This window comes from Eucalyptus grandis, chromosome 2 (genome assembly GCF_016545825.1).
Source record: "Eucalyptus grandis isolate ANBG69807.140 chromosome 2, ASM1654582v1, whole genome shotgun sequence".
Classification (NCBI taxonomy): Eukaryota; Viridiplantae; Streptophyta; class Magnoliopsida; order Myrtales; family Myrtaceae; genus Eucalyptus; species Eucalyptus grandis.
In genome coordinates this window covers 25060732-25085046 of record NC_052613.1, presented here as the reverse complement: position 1 = coordinate 25085046, position 24315 = coordinate 25060732, and the positions used below count along the sequence as shown (strand labels likewise).

Sequence of the window (24315 nt, the reverse complement as noted above, 5' to 3'; positions counted from 1 at the left end):
GTTCACATGCTATCCTTTCTGCATTATTCACGTCTGATCGAAGATAGTATCATCATGCAGCAGCCAGCTCCGTTTGGGAGAAAACAAAAGAAAATAAGTGGAGTTCATTAGTTGAAAGATATTTTGGCTGAGCCACGGTTGTAGTAGTGCCATGATGGACAGAAACTTTCTAGGAAGTGTCTTTAACCCTTTGGCTGTTATGCTTCATCATTCATCGTTCATTCGCTTCATAATCTCGTTCTTTAGGAGATTAGAACGTCCATTTTCTGCCACACAGCCCTTATTATACTTGGCGCTCTCTCTCAATGGAAACATTCATGTCAGATCCCTTTAGCATGTAAAACGGACTATCTTAATGAGCCGAAATTAACATGTCATATGACCTAAGCCACTGCCAAGTTGCTGGTGCCGAAATTAACAAGTTGATGCTTTTTACTTAGCATGGACTATTTTAATGAGCTTCTGCAGAATTTGCTCTTAGACAATGTGACATTCAGCTCAGAAGAGAACTGCTTGCATTGTTTACTCCACTGTAATTTGAGGCTTGAAGCATGTAATGGATCAGCAAAGAATTTTCATTCCTCAGGTTCATGAGTTACAATTTTATTTGTCTGATGGACCTTAGTTGAGCCTCAAGATGATAAGTTATAAAAGCCAAGGCCAGCTAATTGGCCCTCAAACATGAGTATCTCCCTAAGCCATAGAAAATTCTACACTGTAGGGGACACATGATGATGGGAGAGTTGTTGCTGTGAAGAAACTCTCTGCAACATCCGACCAAGGAAAGAATCAGTTTCTAGCAGAAATTGAGACAATATCTGCTGTTCAACATCGCAACCTCGTAAATTTGTATGGATGTTGTGTACATGGTGATAAACGTCTCCTTGTGTATGAGTTTCTAGAGAACAGTAGCCTCGATCATGCCTTATTTGGTTAAGTATCAGTACTTTGCATTTAATGGATATTCCATTTGATGCAAAAATGCTAGACACAATATTACTAATGACATGAATGGCACAGGGAAAACAAGCCTTCTTATCGACTGGGGCACTCGTTATGATATATGTTTGGGCATAGTGCGAGGACTAGCTTACCTTCATGCAGAATCAAGAGTTAGAATTGTGCACAGAGATGTGGAGGCCAGCAATATTCTGCTCGATTCAAGTCTTAACCCAAAAATTTCAGACATTGGATTGGCAAAGCTTTATAATGATAAAATAACTAACATAAGCACCAGAATTGCAGGGACAATGTAAGATACTGAACACTTAGCCTCTTTGCTTTCTGATTATAAATGTTTTCATACATATAAGTCTATGTGCATACGTTTGCACCTTATTTTCTGGGACTGGAATAGTGGATATCTGGCACCTGAGTATGCCATGCGTGGACACCTAACTGAGAAGGCTGATGTCTTTGTCTTTGGCATGGTGGCTTTAGAGATTATTGGTGGAAAGCCAAAATGTGCATCTGAAGAAGAGGTATCTCTGCTTGAGTGGGTAAAGATAAACGGAATTATTTGCATACGGATCATTTAAGTTTGTTTAAGTTCTTTTTTATTTTGGCCAACGGAATTTAGAGGATGCAGAACCCTTCTCGAATTTCTTTAATAGACTATGAGAATTTGAAAAGGAAATGTTGGGTCGACACGGTTGAAGCTTCGAACCTTAAACCAATGATTGGTCAATTAATTGCTTCATGTTACACCACATTCCCAATATGAGATTGTTTTGCTTAAGACCCCTACACATGTGAGCAGATATTTAGTAGAGAACCCAAGTTCAAATCCATTAATTTATTCAAATGGATCCATCTTCACTGCCAATAATTATAGGTCAACTAGGATATATTAATTGCTCCACATTACACCGCGTTCCCAATGTGGGACCTCATATGCATGCACCCTGTATGTGCATATATAAGAGGTAATGCACATGTATTTTCACGCTTTATTACGTGTAGGCACGCATTCGTCCATATTTCTTCATATATCAGATTACAAGGGGGCGTGTGAGATGTCATTGTATACTTATCATTCTCCGATGATGAAGAGAAGTTGTATGTGTTAACTTTACGGGCAATGCACTTATAGAGTATTCAATTCAACTGCTTCTGCTTCAGTTAAAAGAAGCACTCCTTATTTGACATGCTGAACTAAAGATCTATAGCCTCTTTTACAGAACCAACATTTTTTTAGATTAATGATATTATAATAAAAAAATCAGCAACCAAATTTGATTCGAAAGGGTGCCGATAATCCTCTTCAATCTGTGCATTGACAGAATGAAATGGGCATCTTTCTAAATAAAACAGTAGTTGGGAAGGGATTGACTCCTCCAATGTCTTAACCTTTCCAGGAAAAAGAATAGGGGTGAATGGCCTTTTGTTCTTCGTTGGTAATAGTCCTCTGGTTTTTTGTCATGCACTTTAGTTTGCTGATTTTGGTGAAATTTTTTGCTTTTAAGGCCTGGCACCTGTACGAGAACGAGCGCCATGTCGAATTAGTGGACCCTAGATTATCAGAATTCGAAGAAGAGGAAGTTAAAAGAGTGATTCACGTGGCCCTCCTCTGCGCCCAGATGCAGCCATCTCTAAGGCCGCGGATGTCCAGTGTAGTGGCGATGCTTCTGGGACGTACCAATGTCATACCTGTGCCTTCAAAGCCAGGGCACTTGACTGATAACATGTTTGGCAGTTTTGTCAATATGATGAGCGGAACAGCGACGGAGGGAAAGTTGCGCAGTGACAACTCATCTCCACATATGAGCCTGGCCAACACTGGAGAAGAGTCGCCACAAAGTGCCGTCAAGTCGACCTGCAGGTCTTTGCCCCCAATTTTATCCGTCTGCTTGACTTGAATCTTGTGGCCACCAATTTTATCCGTCTGGCTTGACTTGAATCTTGTGGCCATGACGACTGCTGGTCTTTGCCCCCAATTTCATCCGTCTAGTTGATGTGTGTTTCAGATAATGCTTGGCTCTCGTGTTGTAAAATCAATGGAGTCCATGCTGCTCCCTTCAAGATTCAGCTTCTTCCTCTTCCTCTTCTTTGCTTCTTTTTTCTGGGTATTCCTTGATATGGCCATGGCTCAAGCTACTACAGATCCACTTGAAGGTTCTCTCTCTCTCTCTCTCTCTCTCTCATGCATGCAAGAGGTTGAAATTTATCTAAAAGGGTGATTACAAATAAGGAATGCTTAATGTTACTGGCCTTTATCATGATGGAATATTGAAGAACTTGAGTTAATTTTTCTTGATGTCCTCTTGTGGGGTCTTGTATTCTATTTTTATCAAGTGCCACTTGTATATCCAATCAGGTCCCATATTATCTCAATATCAAGTTGAATATTGACAAATTATATGAGGGAAACTTCCTCCTTCAATCATGTTATAAGTTGATTCGTCTAAAATATTATGCGCCAAGACAAGCTTGAATATAATTCTTCACGCACACCTCTCCCCTACACCACCGTAGCTAAGCCACCGCTGCCGCCATACCCCCCCACCCCATCTTCAAGACCACCACCGCCACTCCGACCATGGCCCCGTCAGTAGCCTCTTGCTCTATCTCACCCACTCAGCCGCTCGCCATCACCAGCTTAGTCGCCTAGCCTCACCGCCTTCAAGTTTCATCCAACGTTGACTCATGCTCCTCGTTGTCTCCGCCATCAATAGAGCCCTTGTCGCCCAGATCTGCACAACACCAGCATCGATTGACAACGGGGGTTTCCAGATCTGATGGAAAGAGAGAGAGAGAGAGAGAGAGAGAGAGAGACCTGATGGTGATGGATAATGTCAGGGTTACTTGGATGCGTAATATCTGAGATAGCCCAGTTTGGCTTAGTATTGAACTCCATCTGCCACTTGAACTTCTAGCGGACATCCTGACAATAATTTTGCTTTGTGCTTGTTACTCAATCACACAGTAAAAGCTTTGAATCGTGTATTCCAACATTGGAACCTGGCTGCGCCGCTGAACGAGTGGAACATTAGCGGAGAACCATGCAGCGGGGTTGCCCTCTCTGCGACCAGCATCGACGAAGCCGGCTACAAGCCCTACATCAGATGCAATTGTTTTTACGACAACGATTCCACCTGTCATATAACTCAACTGTGGGTACCAACGACTCTCTCCTATCAGATTTAGTAATTAAGTACGCTAATGCAGTATGCATGGAAATGCTTGCTACGCAGATTTAATTAGATAATTCAAATGCAACATGACATTCTAATCAACTATTTTATTAGTCTCGATTCATCACATAATCTAAAACACTAAAACAGTGTCGTTTTGCAGGCGGATCTATTCGCTGAACATTGTAGGTTCGATTCCGGAGGAGCTATGGAGTTTAAGTTACCTCACATCTCTGTACGATTCCCATTTTGCTTCCTTCTTCCTAAAGTTTTTGTTATTTAGTCTTAGATTTGTCAAATGGGTGGGTTAGGTCTAGTCATAAATGGTTCAACCCAAATAAATCTATTTAACTTGTTTTGATTTATTACTATGTTATGCAAATCTTGTGACTTATACTCAACCCAATCTGCACCAACCCCAAATTTTGTTGTTAATCTAATCTACGAAAACTGATGTGAGAGTGTGAAGTTAATAAGCACGAGATTGAGTGAACATGAGAGAGATTGAAGAAAGATATAAATGTTGGTTGAGTCTAAGTAAGTTGTAAACCCATTTAACACCCATATTGTGTTTAAACTCATATATGACTCAGTGACTCAATATAAACAACCCATTTAATTCTCATATAGGTTAAAGGATGGATTTATGACCCATTTTAATAGGTCTAGCAGTCTCACAGCCTTATCATCCTGGCATCTTGCCCATGTTTAGCAATTTAAGATAAAAGATACGTGAAAAATTGAAAGACAATGAAGAAAAATGAAACAAAAAGGAAAAATTATTATTTCGTTCTGTAGTTTGGAAATCAAGGTGAGGGGAATTCTTGGGCCTACTCATAACTTACGACTGATTAGATATCAATTGAGTTAATGCTGTCTATGTGGAGGGTTCATTCAAGAAATTGACCGATTAGATGACGTACACAAGGATGGATATAGACTTAGAATCCACCATTGTACCTTGTCGTAAACGTGAACCTTAATTACGATGAGATATGACGGGAAATTAGTTCCAATAGTGAATATAGAAAATCTCATGCCAAGATATTATTAAGGCCCAGCTTTTCTTCTTCTTCCTTTTTTCTTTTTGTCAATACCATCAATCTTCCTCATATAAATACGGAACAATAATAATTTGTTAATTTAGTAAAAAACGCTTTAACAAGAACCGATCCCCTGAAATCTCAAGAGCTACGTTAATTTTAATGGTGCTATCTATATAATTTTAAAATGAAAAATAACAAAAAAAAATCTATTTTTTGTAAATGGCATAACTCTTAAAAAACATTTACTTTAGTAATGTCGGTGATTTTTCTTGCTTAAAAATCCTACAAAACATTAGCTTAATATAAAATCGTCCGATGTGGCTGGAGGGATGTAGAACGGCATTGTTTGAGCCATTTCCTTGCCCCCAATTGAATATCTAGGCCTAATTTAGGTTCCAATAAAAAAGCCTTGGACACCATTTTCATCTGAAATTAAAGATGGCTGGTCCGTGAGAAGTTGGTTTTTGAATACCCTGGACCCCATTTTCATGCCTTTCAACTACATCGAACACATACCAATCAATCCTCTCATTCCAACATTAGTTTTAGAGTAGAGACAATGACTCAAATGATCCTTAAACTTTGGTCTAATGTGCACTGTGGTTCATGAAATTTTAATTTGTTCAATATGGTTAATAAAATTTAGCCCAATGTATAATGCATCTCTAAATTTATAATTTTTTTAGTGTAATCTTGAACTTTTGATAATTGTTCAATATAATCCATGAACTATATGAAAATATTCAATGTTATCCTTGAATTCAAATTAATGAAAAGAAAATACTAAACATTTTCATATAATTTAAGGACTAACTTGAATATGTACCAAAAGTTTATGGACCACATTGAACATATTGAAAGTTTATGGACGACATTGTACATTGGGCTAAAGTTTATGGAACATATTGAACAAATTTAAACTTCATTGACCACATTATATATTGAATTAAAATTCAAAGTTTATTTGTATTATTATCCATTTAGAGTAGGGAAAAGTGTAAAAAATAAAAAAAAACCTTAAACCTATTGTATTTGTCCCAATTGAGTCATAAACCTTTTGACTTGATATCAATTCAGTCATAAACTTTGAATGAAGTTAATTTAGTCATAAATATTTTGAACTAATACCAATTTAGTTCTAAACGTATTGACTTAATGCCTATTTAGTCATTTTGGCTAATTTTGACTGGATATTTCTAACACGGACATTGACTAGCTTACGTGACACCGTTGACTTTGAAAATTTTTTAATAACGTTTTAATAAATTTTCAATTTTTAAATTAGTTTTCTGATTATTTTTTTTTTTTCATTTCTTCTTCTTCCTTTTGCCAGCGATTGGCCATTGACTATAGGTGATGGCCGGATGGCAAGGCCGAGCCCTAGCAAGGGTCGGCCTCGCTCCATCGTCGAGGCTGCCTTCCCCTAAGCAAAGGTTGCCCTCGCCCAAGCCAGGGCAACCTCGACTGGCATCGCCTTCGCTTGAGTGACACCCTATGAGGGGAGCCCTCGCCTAGGCCAGATTTGGCAAGGCTAGCCCACTCCGCCATGGCTAATGGCCAGCCATTGCTTGTTGCCAGTGGCTAGTCACTAGTAAAAGGAAGAAGAAGAAATGAGAAGAAAAAAAAATCATAAAAAATCATAAAAATTGAAAAAAATTAAAATATTATTAAATTTTTTCACATCAGCGTTGATTGACATCCACATTAGTAATATCTAGCAAAAATTAGCATGAATGACTAAATTGAGACCAAATCAAAACATTTGGGACTAAATTGACATTATTAAAATATTTGGAACTAAATTAGGACAAGTGCAATAGGTTTAGAACTTTTTTTTTACACTTTTCCCATTTAGAGTACATGATCAATATCAATAACAAGGGATGAGGAAGCTTCTTTTATGACAATGTTAGAAACTTGGAGTCACCAAATCGAATGTATGCGTGAGGTCTTCAATTAAGTAATCATGGACTTGACGGAGTGTTGTCACAATAATGCCAACACCACCTCCTCTTTCAATAAGTGATGTTATTCTACCTCACTTATAGTTTCGCTTGCATTAGCCTTGTCAATTTGAGGCGGGGAAAGAGCTCAAGGGATATTATTCTATACACTTCTAATGACATCATTTCTTTTGTAAGCCACATCAAAAGATGTTATATTAAAATAATGTTATGTAGGATTTTCAAGTCAGTAAGATGATTGACGTTACATGAGTGAATTTAAGTGAATGTTTTCTTAATGTTATGGCACTTAAATGCGACAGTTTGAAAAGTTATGACATCTGAACATCCTAGAAGTTTTGGGGCTGTAAGTGCTATTGCGATTGCCTGAGAGCAGATTCCTTACTTCCTTTTCGACTTCCCTTCCAACCAAAGTCACAAGTTTAGACCGGTCCGATGACCGAAATGTCCGGTTCAAGTAATCGCATGGGCCGGTTCACCGGCACCGTGAAAATCGCGATCGAGACGCGACGGAGAGTGGTCTCCGGCGAGCGAGTTTTGCGGATGGAAAAAGCTAAAAGCTCGCCGGAATAGCAACGGCAGGGAAACGCCTGTAATCAACTTGTGTCGGCGAGCACGGATTCCTGTGGGGTTGGATCCTACAAAGTGAATCGAAGGAGGGACAAATGATTTGATTAAAGTGAAGATTCATGAGTTTTTGTCGATATAATTGTTTCTGGAACAGTTTTTTTTTTCTCATTTTGTCACATGAGTAGATGTCTGAATGATCTGAATTTTCACTTATTTTCATCGCAGGAACTTGGGTCTGAATCTCTTGACGGGATCAATACCGGGGGGGATTGGCAATCTGAATCGCATGCAATACCTGTAATTCCCCCACTGTGACAAGAACAATGTGATTTGATTAAAGGGTTGATTTTAATGTTTTAATGATGTTAAGTTGTGATGTTAAGTTGTTTTTGGTCCGTCCCTAATTATTGCCACATTCTACTGTTGTTAGGAGCCTTAATGCCAATGCATTCTCTGGGGAGCTTCCGAATGAGATCGGAAATCTTCATGAGCTGCTAGCAGTGTAAGTCATGCTTGTAGCCGACTTGATGTTTGTCTATCTTCCTTTGACTAGTTGAGGCCTATCAGAGTTTGATGTTTTGATGTGACTTGAGTGTATCTTGATCATTAAGAATCGATAGATGTAGTCGTGGAGTTGCTTATATTCCGTTTCTTAATGCATGTGTTAGTTGTTGGAATTGAGGAGATAATTAAAATTAATCTACCTTAAATTCTCGGGACATGCTTTTAGATTGCATACTGTGGAGCTCCATTTTTGTACACTCAAGAGGAATGTGAAATGATATAGTCTGTTGCTACAGAGGAGACATCGAGTTCCATGTTTGAGTGGTCCTTCCCTGTTATAAGAGAATCTATAAGTGATATGTACTGCTAAAGGATGGGTTTATTCTATGCTGGATCGGTAAAATTGTCTTAGAGCTATTGCTAAGGTGAAATTTAAAACTTAGAAGACAAAGTTAGTGAGTTCTCTTCCATCATCATAAGCAAAGCATGCATTTGTTCCAGAAATTTTTTGTAAATAGACAAAAGATAATGCCAGTGGGGTATGCAAGTTTTGGCAAATGGTAGTTGGCCTCTATATTGAGTGAAGCACATATGGAGGTAACAGAACACATAAGCATGAAAGGTTTATGATGATTGCATAGTATTAGTTTGTCCATGCTTCTGTAGATATGCCATGGAAGCTTTGCTTATTTCCCCATTAGTTAGTACCGTGTTCAATCAAATGCCTCCTAGTTACAAGAACTACAAATCCATTCTTTGTTCTCTTTTGCTCCATTAGATCCATCTGAATATAATGACTTTCGAGATTTGCACTTGTTGCAGGTCATTCGCAGAAAATAACTTCTCTGGTTCTCTACCACTTTCTCTTGGAAATCTCTCAAAGTTACAGCAGTTGTGAGTCTCTCCACGTTCTGTAGTTCCTTCTCAAAATTTGTTATGCGACGAAATTGCACATAGTCTTCCAACTTTTGTTGCTTTTTTTTTTTTTGGTTCCCTTAAATTGTGATCCTCACTCATCCTAAATTAAAACACGTGCTAGATGATGGAAATATCAGTGATGGTCTCTGGAGTTAGCTGACAAGTCAGTTACTACTTCTCCATGTCTTCGAACTAGAAACACCCTAATTCAAAAATGTGTATTTTGTCTTAAAACCTAGAGTTAATACCTTAAAAAACCCAAAACTGATACGCATATGGCAAATTTACCAAAATTAATTTTTTGACCATAAAAAACTCCAAACTGATGCACCTATGATAAATTTACTCCAATTGACCATAAAAAATCCCAAACTGGTACACTTGTGACAAATTTACCTCAAACTAATTTATTTGGCAACCAAAAACTCCAAATTAGTGCATTTGTAACAAATATACCTTCCATTAAATTGGATTAATACCACAAAAACCAGAAAAACTTTATAATTATGGCAAATGGAGAGTAAAATCTCAAATTGGTACCGGTCAACTGTCACATGTCATTCAACTTAAAAATTTAACAGAAATTAATAGATGATAAATTTATCACAAATATACAAATTTTGGATAAATTTGTCAAATGTGTGCTGGTTTGGGGTTTTTGGTAATTAAAAAATTAGTTTAGGGTAAATTTGTCACAGGTGTATCAATTTAGGGTTTTGCAAGGTATTAACTCTAAAACCCGTTCTCTCTTATCACGTTTGTATTCTTTTCTTGTTTGCCAACTTTACTAGAAAGGGTGGATGTTATAGATTGATGTTATGAAGTTCGCATCAACCGTTTTCTTGGCAAATTAAAGTGAGGAAAAAGTTCCTTCTTTCGTTTAATAGTCATCTGCTTCTACTTTATCACCATTTATTGCTTAGTTGATCCATTATAATTGTCTTCTTTTATTAAGAGAAAACATGAATATTTTTCATTTAGCTTTTCGAGAAATTTTCATGTGGATAGATACTTCTCTAGCTCAGGAATCAGCGGTGCAATTCCATCATCTTTTGCAGATCTTACAGATTTAAATATCCTGTAAGAGCCTATAAAACCTTTTTGTTCCCAATGCTGTGTAATCTTAGGACCTTTATGTGAGTCATTACAGACATCAGGCATTCTGATACTCTCTGAACCTCAGGTGGGCATCTGACAACAATCTCACAGGCTCCATCCCTGACTTCATAGGAAACTGGCTCAAACTTACTGTGCTGTATGGTGGCGTAGTTTGATTTATCATCTGTTTTTCTGTTCTTACCCTTATGGAGATGGTTGGGTTCTTTTTATGCTGGATCTTACTGCTGAAGTCAAATCAATAATCATCTTGTCCTAATTGTATATGTAGGAGGCTGCAAGGCAATTCTTTTGCCGGTCCAATACCATCAACCTTTTCCAAATTAACCTCTTTAAAAGAATTGTAAGCATGTTCATGGTTAACCCGGTACTATCTTTTTTTCTTCTTTTTGTTGTTTCTATATGGTTAATTTTTGGATAACCTCATATGTAACTTGAATTCTAGGAGAGTATCCGACATTTCTAGTGGCATCTCTACGCTAGAATTTCTGGCTGACATGAGGAATCTCACAACTTTGTAAGGCAGCCTTAGTCAAATTTGACACTTACCGGTGTTTTTCTCCATTCAGTTGTACTTTATCTGAGGTATCTAACATATATAGGTTTAACTCCTTGCAGAGTTCTGAGGAATAACAATATTCATGGTACTATTCCACCATATGTCAGTAATAACAAAAAATTAGAGCACCTGTAAGTTGTCTACCAATTGATGAAAGCATCTGCAACTAATAGCTTCTTCTGGTTGTTCTTTGAGACAAATAAAAGATGCTAAAACATATATCTTGTCATTCCCTGCAAGAATTAGCTCATTTTGAAGCCCTTATTTTGCTGTTGTTCCCATGAAAGGGAATGTTTATTTCTGCTTTAGGCCAACAAACTAAGCCACGTTGGATTTCCTCCTGAAATATTTTGTAAAAGATGAAAAAAATTGGGGTGACTTTAAATGCTAAGATACTGGTCTTCGTAAAATATAGAAGGTTTAACACATAAATAAGTCCAATTACACTTTCTAAAGGTTAAAGAAAAAGTGAAATATTAAAAGCAGATGTCCCACCAGAAACCCACTAAGCTAACTGTTTAGTTACCAAACATACCATACTGTTTCTATTTATTTATTTATTTTTGTTTGCTTTCTGGGGAATTTTAAATGAAGCCTTAATCAAGCACCTCTTTTTTTATTTCTTTATTTTTGTCACACTCAATAATCAAACACTGTTCTGTTTAATAAGACTTATTTCCAGCGGTCTCAGAATTTTGGTTGACTTACACTGATTCTGATAGATCGATTCCACCTGCAAGAAAATCATTAAATTTTTCTCATTTCTTATTGACAATTTTTTGCCTTGCAGAGACTTAAGCTTCAATAATCTGAATGGATCAATTCCAGATTCCACATTCACATTAGATTCACTTTCTTATTTGTAAGGCATCTATTTTAATTAGTTATCCAAATCATTTGAGATGTTCTATCCAATATTGAATAATGCCTATTTCATGCTAAGGTTTCTCGGAAGTAATAAGTTAAGTGGAGCCCTCCCCTCAAAGAAAGGCACCTCTCTTGTTTATATGTGAGTGAATCAAACCAATGAGCATCTGCTAAACTGTGGGACATTGTGGGATCAATTTGACTGAACAGGTTTGTGTAACAGAGATCTCTCCTACAATAACTTATCTGGCAACTTTCCTTTTTGGGTCAAGGAAACTATTCAAAGGTAAGTATAGAAGCTTCAACTGAATGTACTTTCTTTTTTGTTTTGCCCCCAATGTGCATATTTGATCGTCTAGGGTGTTCTGCATATTACTGGTATCCCTTCCAGACTAACCTTATGCTTTTGTCATGCACATTCAGTAACTTCGTTGCCAACTACTTCACAGAAGAAAGTTCAAATAGTGGGTAAGGCCCTCTAGTCAATTTTACTAATGGTCTCCCGTTTAGTCTAGGTGATTATTATGATGATGTCTTATTCTGTTGTATTGGCATACAAGATGGATGAGAGATGGCTCTTTCTCTGATTTAAAAGAAAAAGGAAATGATTCTTTCAGAAAGAAGTTAAGTAAAATGATGAGTTACAAAATGAACTACTTAATAGAAATGGAGCATGTCAAAGTATGTAGAGTCTGTGACTGGAAAAGGGCCTATAAATCATGAATTTCATAGTTTATACAAAACTTTTCATCTGGAAGGATCAACATCGATCAACATAGCTGATCCCATGTGGGAGAAAGTGCTTAATTGTTCATTGATAAGGCATTATGCTCATTTTTCACTGTGAGAAAAGTTTCTAGCTCAGAGTGATACCATTCTCCTATTTGTTTGGTTAGGAGTCAATATGTTTGCTGTAGTGTGCTTTTTTATAATCTGCTCTGGTGGCCAGTAGCTCCAGCCAGGAAAGTATACATAGTGACAAGTAAAGTCAAGATGTGTGACATATGGATATTGGCATTATTTAGGTTCAAGATAATAACATAACGACAACTGGAAGGACGGGGAAGTATACAAAAATATGTACAAGATATAAGCAGCTCAGCCAAAGATCGTGGCATTTCCTCTAAATTGCTGGCATTTAGTGGCCTTTGCATTTAGCAATGACTCATTTGCTGGAAAAGTTTCATAGATGACCTTTTGACAGCACACTCATGTCGTAGACTCTTTGTTTGCCTTTTGCTGGAAGCCACTGACCCTCCTAAAACTTAAACTATGTATAAGAGAGTAATTGAAAAATGCACCTTTAGCTAACAAAAATGAAGACATCACTTGGCAAATCAACTATTTTTTCCATGTTGCACACTACATGAAAGCTGACACCTGATTCTATGTAAGAACTTGTATGTTTGTTACCCAGTACTGTTAAATATCATCTCTCTCTGTTTTGAACTTAGGGACTTGCCTTCGGGATGGATTTGCCTTCAACGACCATTTCCTTGTAGAGACACAGGAGTCGGTAAGTTAAAATTATTTTTTATTTTTTATTTTTCCTTAACATAAATTTTAAGGGAATAAAATGTCATCAGTAAGAACTTTACACGCAATGCAAAATAATCTTGTTTCGATATTGCATTCATGATTTGTCACTTTTGTTGTGAGTAATGTGAACTCTTCTTCGTTATTCTGAAGTTGATAAGAACGGTTGGCTGTCCTATAATTAGTTCTTTTGTGCCAAAGTATCATCCCACTATGGATTTATATGGATGGGACCCTTGGAAAATGAAAAAGTTGATTGGCTGTGTTAGGGTAATTAAATACTATATCACGCTTTTATCTAACAGTTTATGCTTTTGAATAATTAGCAAAGGTCTTATAAAATCTCACATGATATCAGAGTAGGAGGTCCTAAGTTCAAGTCTTTTCAAACCCCTATTTGCCTCCCCAATTATATATTTACACGCTTTAGGCTTAGGCCAAAGTCTAGCCTACACGTAAGGGGAAGTGTTAAGAGTAATTAAATACTAAATCAGGCATTCATCTAACAGCTTAAGCTTTTAGAATAGTTGATAGCGGTCTTATAAAATCTCATAGGCTGTGCCATTCCGAGGGCCTAAGGAAATAGTTCTTCATTAAATTGTCACTCGTCTTCCTTCTCAATTGAGAATCTAACCTTATTATAAGTCATCGTACCCTACTATTGAAGGTTTTAGTAAATATGGAAGCTAGTGAGAAGGAGCATCAATCATCGTTTTAACAAGTCAAAAGCCCTTTTTGAACCTATGATTTATGATTTCTCAAAAACTGTCTGAACAGGTGGGACTTGTGGTAGCACACTGATGCAATTGCAAATAAACCTCCTCTAAAATGTGGCCACCTCCTGGAAGCTACTAGCATCACTGCGTAGGTTGTAGCCAAACCAAGAGATAGAACGTCGTAATAAAGGGGCACCAAAATTTTTAGACTTGCACAATGTTGCTCCTAATGAAGAATCTTGATAAATTTGCAGATTTGTCAAGTGCTTCTCACAGGTTTTGTCCTAATTATTTTGGGTCATCAGATCAAAATACAACAAAGTTACTGAAGAAAGGGCTTAAACAGTCACGTGTTTGCTTTTTAGAAATGTTTTTGAGTATCACATTGCTAAAAAAGCTTAGGAGCCACTTAATGCAGCTTTTTATTTCTCTCTGCTTCTCATCTTAAAGTAGTATTATGCACTCTGTGTGGCACTGAGGACATTGGTTGCTATCTGAAACAACCAGTGCAGTCAACTATCCATGCTCCATGTACAATATTTGGAGTACAAGCACAGCCAGCATAGCATAACTGCTTTTACATTCTTGCATGAGACCTCGATCAACTCTACCACCTGCCATTATATTTGTGGTCTTGCCACTGGTGAGAATGTTGTTTCTTTTTTAATTTTGCAATAATTACTTGAATAATGAATGGCATGATGTACAATTTGTCATCTACAATCAACCTCATCGAAGTTCATTTTTATGGCTGACATGGTGCAATGAAGTGGAATTGCTTTGCATTTGCAAAAGGAATTGGTCCTACTGGCAAAGGACTTGTGAGCATATGCATGTGTCAATGTTAAATTGAGCAAGTGGTCTTGGTAAAGATTGCTAAGAAGAAATTTTGTTGGTAAGCCATTCAGAGTGTAACATAGATGGTTGAGTATCAGTTAAATTATCACAAATCGCTTGTCTATGAGGTTTATATTAGGATTATATGCACACGATTTGCCTCTGCCTAACAGCTTAAGCTTTTGGGATGGACATTCTAAGTCAGGTTTCTCCTTGGTTTGTTTCACTTGTGTGGCTACCAGTTCCTTATTTCCATGTTGCTGTTCTCGGTCATGTATGCATAAGAGCAGGGATGGTAATGTATTCCACTCTACTTGTCATGAGTTTATGTGGGCCTTATATACGGTTTCCCTCCACATAACATTTTAAGGTTTTGAGTGGACATTCTAATAGTATCCAACAGATAAACTATGTATTCCATCGCAGATATTAGTTTTGCAATCAATTCCGGGGGTCCACTAGTCAAATCTTCTGATGGAACTCTGTTTGAGGGTGACTACAACAACGGCATTGGTCCAGCTTCATTCTTTGTCAGCGAGACAAAGAGGTGGGCACTTAGCAATGTTGGGATTTTTACTGACGCTACCAACTACCAATTCACATGTTCAACCTCCAACGCCATCTTGCATACGCCAGAGCCAGACCAAGCTCTCTTCCAAACAGCAAGGACATCTGCGTCATCATTGAGATACTATGGGTTGGGACTCCAGAATGGCAACTACACAGTGAACCTAGGGTTTGCAGAAACAGCTTTTCCAGATGATAGCCAGTGGACAAGTCGGGGGAGGCGTCTCTTTGATATATACATTCAGGCAAGTCTTTAGACCTGTATGCTGCATATAATATTTTAGTGGCATGAAGCTTCAATAAGACATCCTGGATGCACAACTATAATATCATTGGCATGGCTATTTATGAGCTTATGACTTTACCTGAGACTATGCTCAATCTTTGTTTCACGATTCTTCATCAACAGCATCAGGTTCATGATGGACATTTACCTTTTTAAAAATCCTTGCACAAGATTGCTTATCGTATAAGTACCTTGAATAACTATATCCTCACTCCAATGAATTATCTTTTCCAGTTTGTGATGGGAGAAAAAATCACTATCATTTGTTGTCTTGTGTTTTCGGTGCACCACTTTTTACAATTGTTGATACTTGTGTACAAGCTCATAAATTACAGCCTTTAAATTAGAGATGAACCTTTCAATTTTCGAGATGAGTTTCTCTGAGATTCCCACAGTTAATTTCTCAAGAAGTAGGTAGACAAGGTTTTTGTGAAAATCCACCACAAAAAGCGTTGTTAAACTTTATTCATCTATTGCGACAAATTGTACTAGGTAACCTGATCTATCTTTTTTGGCTTATTTAAGGGGATTTTGATGTCAAAGGACTTTGACATTAGAAAGGAAGCGGGTGGAAAGTCCTTCCGAGCTGTTGAGAAGGCATTTAATGTTCAGGTATTTGAAAACTATGTTGAGATTCACTTCTTTTGGGCTGGAAAAGGGACGTGCTGCATGCCTTCTCGAGGTACATATGGACCATCTATTTCAGCTATCCGTGTTAGTCCAGGTAATAGATTCCATTTCTTACCAAATGTCATTTTCTGACTAGTGCACATTCACCACATGTCCACTCACCTGAAATGCTTCTACAGATTTTACACCTACTTTTCCAGACAAGAGGAAGAATAAGATGCCTTTGGTCACAGGGATTGCAGTTGGTGTTGGAGTCGCGTTATTTCTATCAACTTTCGTAGCTTGTTATTATCTCGGAATAATAAAAAGACCAAGCTCCAATCAAGAGACAGGTGAAATGATTTGCATCGCGGGTGTTTAATAAATGTCGAAATAGCCATATTGCATGCTTACCTGCATGATGATTATTTGATGGTTCTCAGTAGCAGTTATGTTGTTTTGAAGTGTCTAGTAATGTTGTTATGGTGCTTTATATGCCAACATTTATGGTTTAAGGTAGTCTCATGTAATTTCAGACATACTTACCCAGTGTTAATTGTTTGTCATATTCCTTAATGCAATCACATGGTTTTACTCTTGGAGAAGATACTCTTCCATATAGGTCTATAGTTATGCCTACTGTATTCTATAGATGACTTGACAGAAAAACCAATGAAATAGCCAAAAGATGAGTCAAGAACATGTGTCCTTTTTCAGCCCAATGCGAGTCCCACTGTTTCTCCTTACGTGAGTGGCTTGATTTAGTAGAATGTGCCAATGCAACCATTTTTATAGTATAGCGGGCCTCTGCTTTTTTGATTGGTTTATCAGTTATCTTGCTAGAAAGTTATATATCTATTTTGAAGTGGATAACGTAGTCTGTCACTGGTGAGCCTCTTCTGTAAAGGAGATGGGAAATGTTTAACCAGGGATATGCTTCCAAAAAAATTTCCTCGAAGAGTGAGTAAAGGATATCTATCATCTCTTTACCTTGCTCATCAATGCAAATAACCTTTCAAGTAAACATTACATTAGGGACTGCAAGATTAAAATTTCCAAGGGAAGCGCCAGAATTCAGAAAATAGTCCATCTATTTAATAATATATCTGCCAAGGGGGAGAGCATGGTGGTGACCTTGCGAAGCAGAGTCACTTCTTTGCAGACGGGTGATGAGTATACTCAAAACTTGTTCTTACTGACTATGTTATGCAGATGCCCTGAGAGTTGCTACAGGGGCATTGACTTTCAACTATTCAGAGCTACACAGTGCAACAAATGGTTTCAGCCTTGCCAATAAGCTGGGCCAGGGTGGTTTTGGTATTGTTTATAAGGTAATTTTGCATCGATATTTGGAATATGGCTAGAGACTAAGCTATCTGTGCTCGAGGGCTTTGCAATGCTTTTCATCTGTCCTGGTCTTGCTGGTAATTCTTGTCCACAGTATAATGTTTTTACGTTTAATTCATGTCAAATATTGAACTGAGTGTATTATGTCATGTTATGTTTGTGTTTTTGTCAATACCGATTCTCTTATTGTGTTCATGTGATTTTACGAGCTGCGGTCATCAGTGCCATCCCAAGTGCATAGAAAGTCATTCTCTTTACTGTCTCTAAATATGATAGCACCCTCTTTCTAAACGGCAAAATTGTCAGATTTTAGCTGAGACTAAGAATTTATTTTCAAAAATGGAGATACTTTCCTTTTTGGGGGTCGCCGCATGGAGGGGGGGCTGGGGGGAGTTGACAAGTTCAATGATATCCCTTGGCTGAGTTATTAATGATGCGTGCGTGGGACGAGTGATTCAGAGAATGGGGTTTTCTGGTTAAGTGCATGGAAAGGGTATAATAAGTGATAATGGAATGAAATATATGGGACAAAGGATATGGAAGGTTCACCGCCAAAGCTTAAAGGCACAAGCCACCAGCCAAGGATAAAGAACCGAGATAGATGGCAGCTCACGGCCAAGGATAAAGAACTGTTTAATTCACCACCAATGACGTTGGATAAAGAATCGGGATAAATATCCACACACAGAGAAATTCTCACATATTCATCAAATCTGCCTTACAGCTAAGAACTCATCTCCTTTTATAGGAGAACTCAACATAGAAAATAGACAAACATTAAAGATATGGGAACTACCTAGACATTAAAGACATAGGAACGGAAAACTCATTAAAGACTCAGGAGCTAGGAAATGCAATAAAGACATGGAGACTTGAAATCTTGACTTTTCAGCCTTGTGGTTCATCTTCCAAATTCGTCCACCAGTCTTGATCAGTAAATAACCATCTTAGAAGATCAACAAATATATAAGGAAATTGCTCAGAATAGCATCCCATCGATATGTTGTTGATTAACTTTGAAATCGGCAACTATTCTGGTGAATTGGTAACTTTAAACGGCAAGGGAAGAATCGACAACTCCTTAATAGGGGTCAATAGTATCCTTATCGACAACTTCATTCTCAACCCACTGAAGCAAGTTATGACCGAAATTTGCTTTGACTTGAATGAACATCAATTGTGCTGAGTTTGTCGTTGGACTTAAGTCGGATGCTTCCTTATCAATTAACTTATAAATTTGCATCATCATGACGAATGAATGCAGACTTTCCAGTTTTTAGAATAACCGAACTTACAGCTACTTCATTCTGAGCCCTAGACCCTGTGTGCATGCTAGCAACCTACACTTGATTATCTCACTGGAAATTATCAGCTGACAATGTACTATATGAAGATTTGGTTCCCATGGGCCCACTCATGTTGTCTCTACATAGTTAAGATAGAATCATGACTACACAAGTCTGTTATGCAACTGAATATTATCTTCTTCAGTGGATCATTAATATTATAGATTAACAAATGGTCGAATATCATGAATGAACACTTATCTATATTGTTTCATTGAGACGGGACAAGGTGGTACTGGCTTGTGCCAAAGGACGTGTTGGTCACAAGTTTGATACTGTATATGCACTCAGGAATGTGGAGTATTAAGTGGTCTCGACAAGACAATGCTCATCTGCATACATCGAACTTTTGTAGTAAGAAATATTCTCTTGGTGGTCAACCATTAGAGGAGATAAGCACTAGCTCCAGTTCCCTTGTCTTGAAAAGTTCTGTTCATATCATCTTAGAAATTACTTTTCAGTGTTGAAATGCTGTGGTTTCTGCACTATTGACATGTGATGAAAGATTGTCGTCATGCAGCAGTCAGCTCTGTTTGGGAGAAAACAAAAGAAAATAAGTAGAGTTCATTGATTGAAAGATGTTTAGGCTGAGCTGTGGTGCTAATGGCCTGATGAACAGAAACTACTCTAGAAATATGCTCCATCATTCATCATTAGTACACTCTCCTAATTTGTACTTTAGGAGATTAGACCATCCATTGTCTGCTATACAGCCCTTATTGCACTTCTTAACATTCTCTCTCAATTGAAACTTTCATGTCAGATCCTTTTAGCTTGTTACATATGTATTTGACCTGAGCCCCTGCCAAATTACTGGTGACCAAATTAACAGGTTGATGCTTTTGACTTAGCACGGACTATCTTAATGTTCTGCAGAATTTGCACTTCACACAAAGTGACATTGACTCAGCTTTTCCTCTGAACTGCTTGCATTGTTAATTCCACTGTATTTGGCAACTGGAACACTGCAATAGATTACTGAAGGATTTTCATTCCTCAGGTTCATGATCCATTCTGTCTGATGGACCCATAGTTGAGCCTCGAAATGATAAATTGTAAAAGAAAAGGGTAGCTAATTGTCTCTCAAATTGAATCTCCGTGCAACTGATACTGTTTTCTCTGATACGTGCATGTTCCATGAAGCTTGTTTCTCAAACTTGATTATGTCCCTAAGCCGTGGAATATTCTACACTCTAGGGAGCACTAGGTGATGGGAGACTTGTTGCTGTGAAGAAACTCTCTGTGACCTCTGACCAAGGAAACAATCAATTTCTAGCAGAAATTGCAACGATATCTGCTGTTCAACATCGGAACCTCGTAAAGTTGTATGGATGTTGTGTACACGGTGATGAACGCCTCCTTGTGTATGAGTTTCTAGAGAACAGTAGCCTCAATCATGCCTTATTTGGTAACTGTCAATACTCTGCTTTTAGTGGATATTCCCCATCGATGCACAAGTGCTACACACAATATCCCTAATGACATGAATGGGACAGGGAAAACAAGCCTTCTTGTTGACTGGGGCACTCGTTATGACATATGCTTGGGCATAGCACGAGGACTAGCTTACCTTCATGAAGAATCAAGAGTTAGAATTGTGCACAGAGATGTGAAGGCCAGCAATATTTTGCTTGATGCAAGTCTTAACCCAAAAATTTCAGACTTTGGATTGGCAAAGCTTTACAATGATAAAATGACTCACATAAGCACTAAAGTTGCAGGGACAATGTTAGATACTGAAACTTAGCTTCTTTGCTTTCTGATTATTAATGTTTTTATGAATATATATTTCTATTTTTATAAGTAATTTGCATTTTACTTTTCTGGGACTGGAATAGTGGGTATCTGGCACCAGAGTATGTCATGCGTGGGCACCTGAGTGAGAAGACTGATGTCTTTGCCTTCGGTGTGGTGGCTTTAGAGATTGTTGCTGGAAAGCCAAATTTTGCATCCAAAGGAACGGAATCTCTGCTTGAGTGGGTAAGTATGAGTAGAATTACTTTCATATGGATCTTTTAAAGTTGTTTAAGCTCATTTTTATTTTGGCCAATGGATTTAGAGGATCCGGAACCCTTCTCAAGTTTCTTTCAATGAGTATAAGAATTTGCAAATGAATTTTCAAATGTGTCATGTGTATGGGCGTGTGCACCCTGCATGTTGTATATATGCGGTAATGCATATGTATCTTTATGCTTGTTATGTGTAGGTATGGATTTGTGCATATTTGTTTGTATGAGGGGCATGTGAGATGTCACTGTGTACTTATCATTCTCTGATGATAAAGACAAGTTGTATCTGTGACAACGTTACAGCCACTGCACTTATAAAGTTTTCTAATTAACTGATTCTGCTTCATTAAAAAGATCTACTCCAAACCTTAATGGATGTGCTGAACTATGGATATATAGTTTCTTTGACAGAACCACCACATTTAGGATTTAGATTAATAATGTATATCAGAAAAATCAGCAAGAACATTTTATTCAAAAGGGTGCAGATAATCCGCTTCAATCTGCAGATTAACTGAAAAAAAATGGGCATGTTTCTTGGGAAAACAACAGTTGGGAAGGGATTGATTCCTCCATTGTCTTCACCTTTTGGTTTTGGGGAAAAGAATATGAGCCAATCCACTTCTTTTCTTCTTTGGTAATAGTCCTCTGGTTTTCAATCATGCACTTTAGTTTGCTTACTTTGTGCATTTTTTTGCTTTTAAGGCCTGGCAACTGTACGAGAATGAGTGCCATGTTGAAATAGTGGACCCTAGATTATCAGAATTTGAAGAGGAGCAAGTAAAACATGTGATTCACATGGCTCTCCTCTGCACCCAGATGCAACCATCTCTAAGGCCACCAATGTCCAGTGTAGTGGCAATGCTTCTGGGACGTACTAATGCCATACCTGTGCCTTCAAAGCCAGGTTACTTGACTGACAACATGTTTGGCAGTTTTGTCAATTTGATGAGTGAAACAGTGACGCATATAAACTTGCACAACGACTCACCTTCAAGCAGCCTGATCGACACTGGAGAAAAGCGTTCCGGAATGCTGCCAAACCAATCCTATGTGAGTATCTGCCCTAATGGCTAAGTTGGTCATATGTCTTTTATCTGTCTTCCCACTGTGGTTAAAGCTCAATGAAACTCCTGCTGGTGCTAAGTTTCTTTTCTTTTCTTTTCTTTTTTTCCCCTCTTTTCATTGTTTTACCTGAATTTTGTGGTGACACTTTGGGTATGGCGGTGGTACTTAAAAGTGATCATATATCTTCATCAAAAGTTATATTTTTCCTGTTTTTGTAATATAATCTGTCGTCAAGTCATTTATCTCATAATCCTTGCGGGTCACCTCGGCAAATCATCTCTTGCTATTTCCTACTTTTATTTTTCGTCAATTACGTACATGAATGAAGTATAAACTTAGTTTTGAACTCCTCTTAAACAGGGAGATCCAGAAAGCTCAGTGGTGAAGCAGCTGATTGAATTGAAGGTGCTGCATGACGAGACATGACATGTGAAGATTGATATAAAGCATTGTCCGATGTCTAGATACCGTATTAAGAATGAACATCGATATTGTGTCATTTCTGTCATAATAACAACCGGTTGTTTCATCAATCCGGAAACCGTTTAGGGGGCATTGAATAGTAAAGCTGTTCTGTGTAAATCGATGAAGGAAATCAAACTGTTCTGGTTCCTAGCATAGTCTTATAGAAAAGCAGTGTCTACAATGTCTTCTTATTAGATGTTCAAGTCAATGACCATTGAGAAGTTGACCGACCACTTTATCACTGGGGAAGTACATTTGCCAATCTTAAATTGTTGGAACAAGAACATCAAATTCATACGTAGATGTGTGTACAAATGGGACATGGTCAAGAAGTCCCACGAGCTGGTGCTAGAACTTCTACCCGGAAAGCAGAATAATTTGGTAGCCTTTGCCACAGGGACAAATGAAATTGATGGAGAAGCAATTGCCGACGACTTCCGCTCTCATGGTTTCGCGACTCTCCGACTCCTTGGATTCGCGATTCTATGCCTGCACAATTTAATGAGTCAGTAAACAAAAGAAAAGGAAGGAAAAAAAAGAATAAAATAGTTCTTTGAATGAGATCTCAATTTCAGTGATGGTTTCATTGGGTATCTTACAACTAAGATCCCCTCTCTCTTTTTTCCGATTCAGTCTCTGCGCCACTGTGAAACCCAGTTATATTCAGGCATGATACACTTTTTTGTTGTTGGAAGAACCGTTTGCCAAAATAAGTGGCATGGCGAGTAAATTTAAATAAGTTTCTGAAATTAAGTTTGAACTTAAGAGAAATGTCGGATGAAATAATGGAGGCCGTGAACTCCGATTGCTCCGCAAGGATGATGCTGAGGCAAATATAGGGGGGCTCTCACACGAAAAAATAGTGGGGTGATTGGGATATAGTTTGTAAGCACCGCTCATTACGTGAAGAGCTCTACCTAGTTCTTCAATATCTCCGAATTAAAAGCTAATTGATGAAATCAGTCTCTTTTAGACTTGAAAATGTTAGGATTCCATATATAAACACAACAAAATAGAGAGTAAAGACAAGAAGGAGAAATTGAGACATAAGGTTTTTATACTAGTGCATCCATAACTTAGAGCTATGTCTAACCAAAGATTCCACTATAATTATAGCACATCCTACCTCTCTATTTCAACCCTTGCTATCTTTATGGATGACCTTCTTGAAGCAGAAATGAAATCAAGAGATTATATATAGCAAATAGTAACTATTCATGATTTTAAATTCAAATTACCGATAAAATATAGGCTCAAATTGTAAAAGCCCTCTAGCAGCTTAGAGGCGTTGCCTCCGTGACCCCCACTAAGGTGGCTCCCGCAAACCCCTGTGCCTTCCTATTGATGGGAAATATGAACCACCCCATCATTTTCCCACTTGGTGAATATTTCACATGCTTCTTTATACTCCACATTGTTGTACATCAGTCAAACTTTGTTGCACTCACTACCTTGGTAAAAGATCTACATTATTCACCTGTGTGTCAACTTTCTCTAGCGTTGCAACCTTTCATTCCAAATATCTTGGATGAACTGATATCGTATGCTAATATGTTTTGTTCTTGCTTGAAATCCAAGATTTTTAACCAAAAATATAGTAATTTGGCTATCACACCCAATCTTTACTTCTTTTTATGTAAAATCAAGCTATTTACACAATCTACGTAGCCAGATCCCTCTTTAGCAGCATGAGTAAGATTCGTGTACTCCGTTTCAATAGTAGATGAAGCACCATATCTTGTCTCTTGCTCATCCAACTCACAACTCAATCAAATAAAGAAACAACATATCTGCAGGTTGACCTCCTACTATCAATGTCACCTCCCCAATCAACATCCACATAGCACTTTAA

The 24315-nt window shown here is 37.8% G+C and overlaps 2 protein-coding genes across 5 annotated transcripts; both read left to right on the top strand.

Moving 5' to 3' along the window:
* The first annotated feature begins 556 nt into the window (after window positions 1-556).
* Window positions 557-2858, top strand: LOC120290581 (probable LRR receptor-like serine/threonine-protein kinase At1g56140). Its single transcript, XM_039306890.1, has 5 exons — window positions 557-586; window positions 722-932; window positions 1021-1252; window positions 1358-1481; window positions 2466-2858. The coding sequence occupies exons 1-5, from the start codon at window positions 557-559 to the stop codon at window positions 2856-2858; spliced, it is 990 nt and encodes a 329-aa protein (XP_039162824.1).
* LOC104434812 (probable LRR receptor-like serine/threonine-protein kinase At1g56140) lies at window positions 2597-22732 on the top strand. Of its 4 annotated transcripts, XM_039307766.1 has the most exons (26): window positions 2597-2821; window positions 2967-3114; window positions 3926-4112; window positions 4297-4368; window positions 7939-8010; window positions 8144-8215; window positions 9040-9111; window positions 10144-10215; window positions 10319-10390; window positions 10523-10594; window positions 10697-10768; window positions 10870-10941; window positions 11601-11672; window positions 11754-11819; window positions 11901-11963; window positions 12101-12145; window positions 13132-13193; window positions 15193-15578; window positions 16145-16343; window positions 16429-16581; window positions 17441-17559; window positions 20119-20329; window positions 20418-20649; window positions 20760-20901; window positions 21636-21983; window positions 22359-22732. In XM_039307766.1, exons 2-26 carry the CDS (start codon window positions 2970-2972, stop codon window positions 22422-22424), a joined length of 3144 nt encoding a protein of 1047 aa, XP_039163700.1. In that variant the 5' UTR covers window positions 2597-2821; window positions 2967-2969; the 3' UTR covers window positions 22425-22732. The 4 variants fall into 4 exon arrangements, with proteins under 4 accessions (XP_039163700.1, XP_039163701.1, XP_018723707.2 ...); XM_039307767.1 differs by lacking the exon at window positions 2597-2821 and having other exon boundaries at window positions 2864-3114; window positions 16483-16581; XM_018868162.2 differs by lacking the exon at window positions 2597-2821 and having other exon boundaries at window positions 2865-3114.
* The last annotated feature ends 1583 nt before the right edge of the window (window positions 22733-24315 follow it).

What these genes read in the sequence shown, in the direction of transcription:
- LOC120290581 (XM_039306890.1), top strand. Translation starts at nt 557, where the DNA reads ATGGATCAGCAAAGAATTTTCATTCCTCAG. An exon ending in CCTCGATCATGCCTTATTTG is followed by an intron (nt 933 to 1,020) that starts GTTAAGTATCAG and finishes TGAATGGCACAG; the next exon opens with GGAAAACAAGCCTTCTTATC. An exon ending in AATGTGCATCTGAAGAAGAG is followed by an intron (nt 1,482 to 2,465) that starts GTATCTCTGCTT and finishes TTTGCTTTTAAG; the next exon opens with GCCTGGCACCTGTACGAGAA.
- LOC104434812 (XM_039307766.1), top strand. Translation starts at nt 2,970, where the DNA reads ATGCTTGGCTCTCGTGTTGTAAAATCAATGGAGTCCATGCTGCTCCCT. An exon ending in TCTTTGATATATACATTCAG is followed by an intron (nt 15,579 to 16,144) that starts GCAAGTCTTTAG and finishes GGCTTATTTAAG; the next exon opens with GGGATTTTGATGTCAAAGGA. An exon ending in GTTTTGGTATTGTTTATAAG is followed by an intron (nt 17,560 to 20,118) that starts GTAATTTTGCAT and finishes TCTACACTCTAG; the next exon opens with GGAGCACTAGGTGATGGGAG.